Source organism: Columba livia, chromosome 2 (assembly GCF_036013475.1).
Source record: "Columba livia isolate bColLiv1 breed racing homer chromosome 2, bColLiv1.pat.W.v2, whole genome shotgun sequence".
NCBI lineage: Eukaryota > Metazoa > Chordata > Aves > Columbiformes > Columbidae > Columba > Columba livia.
In genome coordinates this window covers 22,219,926-22,227,731 of record NC_088603.1, presented here as the reverse complement: position 1 = coordinate 22,227,731, position 7,806 = coordinate 22,219,926, and the positions used below count along the sequence as shown (strand labels likewise).

The 7,806-nt window shown below is 43.0% G+C and overlaps 1 protein-coding gene across 2 annotated transcripts in view; it reads left to right on the top strand.

Moving 5' to 3' along the window:
- The first annotated feature begins 3,010 nt into the window (after nt 1-3,010).
- The window catches only part of LOC102086979 (mannose receptor C-type 1), a 52,266-nt gene continuing 47,470 nt past the window's right edge, over nt 3,011-7,806 (top strand). Inside the window, exons 1-2 of one of the 2 annotated variants that reach the window (XM_005507941.3) lie at nt 3,011-3,183; nt 6,696-7,097. In XM_005507941.3, coding sequence (XP_005507998.1) covers nt 3,123-3,183; nt 6,696-7,097 — 463 coding nt within the window. In that variant the 5' untranslated portion in view covers nt 3,011-3,122. Of the gene's footprint in view, nt 3,184-6,695; nt 7,098-7,806 lie in introns of those variants that run through there. The other variant, XM_021295195.2, reaches the window with a different exon arrangement.

Sequence of the window (7,806 nt, the reverse complement as noted above, 5' to 3'; positions counted from 1 at the left end):
ATCAAAAAACATCTTGGATGCAAATGTAGCAGGACTAGTTGTTTTGCTTCAACACAAACAGAATAGTCATATTATGTTTCAGGTCTGGATATGATTTAATTTAAACTGAACTTTCCATCTTCCTGTTGACTATCAAAGTCAAGGGCCACTGTGACTTCAGGATTTCAGGGTATTTTGCCAGGAACAGTCACCAGTTGCAAGTACTGGATATACCAGAAGCAGAGAGCATGTGACCTGTTTCAGAGGAATTTAGGCCTTTTTGTTCTAAATGTAAATGGCAGCTGGCTCACTACCCATGTAGAGAGATGAAAACATGTGTCTATCTGGGGCACGCATCCTGACATCAGTTATTTAGCAGATTGGACTTCTGGTGACTATTTGCCTACAAATCACTGTAGCCTGAGATTCTGATGAATCCTTTTGTCTCAAAAGAGATAAAAATCTTTCCCTTGGACTATGTCAGATCAGAATATGGTTCATGTTTTGCATGACGGTTCCCAAAGAGTAAGTCAGATCCAGACACAATTGTTGAGGACTATGCTGCAGATCAAACATGGAGACTACATGAATAAGTTCATCCAGACCAGTGCTGCACTAGGCAGGGTATCTCTCTCTTTTTCTCTCTCTCTCTATATACACACACATGACACTCAAAATAGCTTTGAAGTGGCAGTATCTCCAGCCTGTGCAAGGACAATGAGAAAAAGGCAGTTTTCAGATCAGGAAGGGAGCTAATTTGTTAAAGGACAGATCCCAAGAAAGATTGGAATTCTTATCTTGTAAGTAGGTCTTCTGATGTCTCATTTTGACCGGAAAGAGACTTCTGGAGGTCATCTTGTATGACCCCCTCCCCAGAGCTCAGCTACCTTGACATTTCTATCAGCTTGCCCAGCTCCTTGTCAAGTTCAGTTTTCAGAATCGCTAAGAATGGCCTAATACAGTTCCTTCTGTCACTTCTGAGTATAGTTCATTCCTGGTACAGCCACTGACTGGCAAATAGGTGTAACTACTCAAATACTTACTGCCATTTTTCTGCCTATTTGTGTGACACATATCACTTCAGTTATGTGCAGCCTCCTCTGCTATTTGAATCATCTGTGTTTGATCCAAAGATTTTTGTGGCAGTTGTACTTACTTCCATTGAGACTAAACTTCACACAGTGTCTCCCTCGTCTGTTTATCTTTGGCCAAAATAATACCACAAATTTCGAAACTGTCAGTGACTGTCTTGCAAATAACAGTATTGTATTGGGCAGCAGCATTATTCTCCATCTTCTGACTTGTTTCTTCCAGCCCTAGGTGCCTTCCTGGGCTTCCAGGTGTTGCTAACTGCTAATAAAGTAAATCTGTAAAGAAATATTAAAGTGACTTGGGAAAATATTTTTTCCACCTCTAAAAATATTTTTCATACATGCTTTGAATGGCTGAATCTTTTGAAGATTGTAGTGCCAGAATATGGAGGGATTATTAATTCCTGAATTGTATTATGATTACTTAAGTAAACTGTAATCTCCTGAGTGCAAGAACTTGAATTTTTTTTTTTTGTTCATCATAAAGGTCATTGCAAATAGCTATTGACTAATATATATCTGCCATATACTGCAGCAAGTGATGAAGTTTCCCAGGTGAGAATTCATCAACATAACAATATAGAACATTGCCAATTATGGCTGAAATTCTTCCTACCTCCTGTCCAGGCTGTTTCTGGCTTTTACATGGGTACACACATCAAGTGAAATTATGAAGCCCTTCCTCTTCCCTCCTGCACGTGTTCCACGTAGGGCACAGCACAGCTGATCTGTCTGGCTGGAAACCCTTCCGATGTTAATGGGAGTTTCATCGTTGACTTCAAATGAGCTTGGACTTCATTTCCATTGTCTCTTCTCCTCTAATATTGTCAAAGTACTTCTTCACTCTGCCTTGTCTCCTTCTATACTAATCTCACATTGGTGTTTCCCTGGACCTGCTCTACTTTTGCACTCAGAACATCTAGCAAGGATGCTCTCAAAGATTTTCAATATTTACCAGAGATTTCTGAGTGCATGCCAGGATAGGGAGAGCTGCTGTATAACATGCTTCATACACATGGTAGGTTTGATGCTTCACAAATTCATGTAAACTGTATCACAATGCTCACTGAGTCCTGTATGTTACAAAAGCCTCTATATTTAAATCAGCAGCAAAAGTGCTTCCCACACAAAAGCACATGGGACATCTACCCAGCACAGCAAGAAGCCATAAAAACCTCAAGGCAGATTGTGCTCTAAAATCACCTTTTCAGAAAGATCATTTAATTCCACCTAGGTACTTCAGCTTGTGAAAACCCAGCTAGCAAGCAAGGTTCTGTTTTTTTCACACTCTGATTAATGAGCAAGATTTGAATCCTGTCAACAGCACATACAGCCACCACAGTCAGATGACCAAATAAACGAAAAGGTTGGATTTCATTTATTGGAGCTCAGAAAATGCCTCGTTAAGCGTTTCTAAGCTATTTTGTCCCCCCCGGCTCTCCCGTCCACCCTGCGACACGGCCCGGCCGCCTCCCCAGTCCCGCTCCCCGGCGGCCGGCGGAGCGACCTGCTCGCACATGGGGGAGGAGTGATGCGGGACGGGGGGGCAGCCCAAATCCCGGTTACTCGAAAGTAGGTCTCTGCTGCTTCTGCAGCCCTCGCTCTCGGGATACACCCGGCCGTGCGAGCGAGGGTTTTGAGGTTCCCCTCTGGGAGGAAGGAGGGAGGGGATGTCCTGCTCCCCCGGCGCGCGTTTGGTTAATTTTCTTGGAAAACAAACCGCTGACCCACATGCAGCGCTGACAGGGTGGCAAAGGGGATAAATAAAAATAACCACCACAATGACAACAAAACAAACAAACCCCCAGCCCTCCTCTCAGCGATCACCACTTTATCACCTGCGCGTGCCTGGAAGGAGGCTCTTCCCTCCCCTGAGGAAAAAAAATCAGCTTAGGAAAGCAAAGTTTGAACAGCGAATTCCTGTTATTTCAAAACGCCCCATGTGACAGGATATTTCCTTATCATTTCGAGCGCAGAGCTTTCCCCTGATCCACCAGCCCTTCACAAGTGCGGAGGACCTGCCCGGCGGGAAGTCCTCTCCTCGGGGCGGCGATGGCTCCCGCCCTACTCCTGCTGCTGCTCGCACTGCTCCCCCGGGGGTTTCCGCTGCTGGGTAAGTGCCCGCAGGGGCTGTGCGGGATGAGACGTGCCGAGAAAAGAACGGGGTCGCGGCGGGGACCGAACCCGATATGACCTGAAACTTGAGTGGGGGGAAACGGGGGAGAGCATCCACATTTTAACCCCCTCGGTGCTGCTGAGGGGAGCCTCGATGCTGCAGGACGGCCGGCTGAGAGAGCCACCTGTGTCCCCCTCCTTGCCCACACCTTGGGGTGCCCACGGGGCAAAGCCGCCCGACATGGTGGCCTTTTGGGTGCCCACGGTGTTGTGTCACTGGTGGTGCCTCAGTTTCCCCCACTGCTCTGGGGACTCAGTCTCTGATTGATTAAACACCATTATCCAGCTTCCCCTCAGATACCTGCTCACTGCCGAAGTCTGTAGAAGGACCTGGTGTTGGGGCTCTGCCCTCCGGTCTTTGATGGGTCTGGGGATCTGCTGTTGGCAGATGGCTTTTGTAGGGCGATGTTAAGGTAGCTGAGGCATTGGCACAGATTAGAGTTGTGAAACCAGGTTAAAGCTGTGGTTCTTGGTAGAACCTGGAACTTGCACCCACTCACTCTGAGAATTTCCATGATTTCCAATGCGCAGCTATTTTTCAGTGAAAGTTTTGCAGCTGCTGTCCTCCAAAGCCTCTCAGCATTCTTTGCTCCCCAGTTGCAGGTATACTGAAGCAAAACTTCCTAAAACTGCCTTGTAACCTTTCTTGCTTTGTGTAGTTAGCAGCGATCATCCTAGCCCATCTGGTGAGCGCAAGTCTGCGTGGACAAGACAGTCATTCTACCTGCTTGCTGCCTCATTGCCCCCAGTCTCTTGCTTATGGTTTTGGGTGCTCTTCTGGTGCTCTCCATTAGTGTTTAACACTGGTAGCACTTCACTGGCTTCACAAGTTATTTTTTGATTTACACTTGCATAATCTGTGATAGTTTGCAAATGCAGTGGAGTGTGAAGGCACCTTGGCATACTAGAAATCTCTGCTGTGGAAAAGATAATTGGCCAGTGAAATTTTACAGTACTTGGCACAATTCTTTGGATATAAGCTAGGTCAGATATATCCAAATAGTCAATGTGTGGTGGGTGAAGAAAAATGAAAGCCTGTGAGAAAAATTTTATCAGGATCTGCTTCGGACATTTAAAGGACAAGATGCCATATCTCCCTGGATGGTATATAATGGTGAGGTTAGTTCCTCTGCCTGGCATGTTCTGAGGCATTTTAAAGAACCTGCTTCCAGGAGTGAGTTTCAAAATACGGATTAATCTGCCAGAAATTGGTGTAATTCAAAGTACCAAGACTGTAGTACTCATGATCAGGCTGTGGTGGACCTTTAAGTGTACCACCTGCAGCTCATCTATTATGAAGAATGGCAACCTGTTACGGGACCTGTAACAACTGTTGTCAGTAATTCTGCTCATCCCATTTTACAGACACAATTCATCATGTTGACAGGAGCAATATCAAGTGTTTACAGGGAAGAGCTGGCAGGGCAGAGAAGTGTTGCACAAATGCCTGGCTTATTTCATATTCTTCTAGACTATCCAATAACTCACAAGGAAAGTGTGGTAAGGGAATCCCCTTTGGTGTCCAAGCAGGCAGAAAAAACACAGAAATAGAACTGTAAACTAGAGCAATACAGGACCATGCTACAAGTCTGCTGTATGGTCATGGATGAGACAGCAGCAACTCAGAGGGGAAGGAAATCCTGCAGCTGTAGTTTCAGCCACAGTTGGTCCTGCATCCTGCTACCTCCTGTTCTGTCCTCCCATTTTGGTGCCAACTTATTTTCAACGCCTGGTTAGCTGTGTTGGCCTTTTAACTGCTTACCTATGTATTATTCCCTGTCAGAGCCCTGTGTACCCTGGGTCTCTTTTATAAACAGCCGTGTTGTGTTTACATGCTGCTAGCACTTTGTAAAGATGCAGAATAGAAAAGGGTCAAAGATATGTCTTCTTTACTTCTTTATTCAGCTTTCTAACCTTGTTTCTGAAGCCAAAACTGCACCCTTTCAGGCTTGGTTGCAGCAACCCAGACTTTTGGCTTTGGAGTACCTTCTTCATGTGCACAGCATCCTCTCTTTAACACCGTAAGCTGTATAAAATAAGGAATGTTATTTTGGGCCACAAATACAATTTTAACAGTTTGAAAGATCAGGTAGTGTTTTCCATACATGTGAATGTCTGATGTCTCTTTTATCCAGAAATTTTAAATAAGATTTCAGGAAAAGGATAGTTGCAAGCCTTGCATATATCAGTTTGCAATAACATTGTGCTAAATGCTAGCAGCAAAGCAGAATAGAAAAAGCTATCACCAGCAGTGATAATTATACATTTCCTTGTATTGTCTGTGAGTGAAACAGATTGGCAAAAGGCAACAATTTCTGTATCCAGTGCTCATCAGTTTTACACTACTTCCCAGTAAGCTGGAAGCCAAAGGACAGGAGAAGGAAACTGAAACATCAATGAGATAAACCTAGGTCAGCTCTTTCTCTGAGAGAGAGGTTATCTGTTCCCAGGTTGTTCTTCTGCAAAAAAGTATGTTCATTGCCACAGTGGAGCCTCAGCAGAGAAGGGAAAATTTTCTGTGGTTAACCTCTTTTCCCTCAGAAATGTTGCACTCCAAAATACGCTCCAAAATGTACTCCAAAAAACATAAAAGACACCAAAAACATTTCTAGTGGTTACAATCTTGAAATAAACCTTGAATAGATGAAAAAGCATGCTGTGAAGCACAATTTACTAAGAGGGAGAAATAACTTTGGGAGCTCTGAAGAGCCTAGTAGATTTTCCTAGGTCATTAAGAGTCATACCTGATGATGGTGAATCCCATTGTTGTCAGTATTTCAGTCATAATGGCAAAATGTAAGAACAGAGAAAGAAATCACTGATTACTGCACTTGAGTAAAAAATGAGTATGTTGTTCTAGCCCTACAAGCAGTATGTATAGAAAGCTTACAAAAATATCTTTCCTCTCAGTTAAGACTTGGAGGATTTTAGCACAGTTTATGGGAAGAGAGCTCCTCACTGTGGGGAATCGGAGCCAGAAGAACTTAGTGGCTCTTGTCAGGATGGAGGAGCCGGTGCTGCTGGAATGAATGCTCAGTGTGGGGATCTGTAGTGTGTGCTGTGCAAGCTCCCTTGTTTCAGTAGCTCCCACAGGTACAGCTTGGAATAATATAATGAGTGTGTTTTTTATCTCCAATTTAACCCATGCTTTAAAGCTACAGGAGACGCTGGATCTGCACCTTGGTTGCCTTGCACTTTTGAATGTAGATGCTTTCACTAATGCAAAATTGTTGAAATGTCCTGAAATCTGAACTCGTTTCTTTTTATAGTCACTTTAACAGTTGTAGGTTGCTGGAGTACTGCACTTTCTTCTGCTGAATAGATGATAAGGTTTTAACTCCAAGAGCACTGGCCAGATTCATATTTCATTTATATAGTTGGCAAGGTTATGTCAAACCAAATGATTCCAGTGTTTGGTTTTTTTTTTTTTTTTGTGTGTGTTTGTTACAGATACTAGCATCTTCTTAATATATAATGAAGATCACAAGCGCTGTGTATTGGCTCAAAGTTCTAATTCAGTGACTACTGCTCCTTGTGTTCAAGAAAATGAGTCACAAAAATTCAGGTGGGTCTCAGATCACCAGCTTATGAGCATAGCATTCAAATTGTGCTTGGGAGTGCCTTCGAAGAAAGACTGGGTTCCGATCACTCTGTATCCTTGTGACAAGGCTAGTGAACTTCAGCGATGGGAATGCAGAAACGAGACCCTCTTTGCAATCCAAGGGGAAGATTTGTTTTTCAACTATGGAAACAGACAGGAAAGGAATATTATGCTGTACAAGGGATCTGGTTTATGGAGTAGGTGGAAAGTCTACGGAACCACAGACGATCTGTGTTCTCGAGGCTATGAAGGTAAAGTTCTGTAAATTTGTATTTCAAACTCATTTCTATGTATATCTAATAAAAATATTTAGAAGTGTAGGCAAATATTGTTGTTTTCATTAATGATCTGTAAGTGTGACTTCTGGTGAAATCAGCAATACTTGAGTGTGTGTTTTATGTGTTTTGAGGGGTTCATTTTGCTTTTTTTGTTGAAGTTGTCTAAGCTCTGATAGATAATTAACCATGCATGGTACTGATTCATTTGGAGAGGGGGGAAAAAGTCTATGGTTATTCAGAACATGCGTGTAACTATTACACAACAGTTAATAATAGCTTGTACTGGATATCTTCAGCTCCACTATATTGAAGATACTTCCTAGGTGTTTGAAGTGAGTCTCAGAATTGATGCTGAAGTGCTTGACAAAGAAATAAAGTATTATAAATAGTTCAATTTGAAAAAATTATGTATGATACATACATACATACATATATTTATGATAAGTATCCGGAAATACGTTTAGCTTACAATTTAGTATTCTTTGATAAACAGAAAGGGTCACAGAGTGGGTTAAGGATGCATTTTGTAGGGTTTACACAAAGGCTGATTACAGTATTAGTCCTTAGTCTAGAGCCAGAATAAAAGAACCCTAGCAGAGCAAATTATGTGAAAGTAGGTGGGGGAAGATGGAGTGCTGGCTTGCCATCCTGTCCTCCTTTGTTTTCTAGTAGCTCTGTGAGA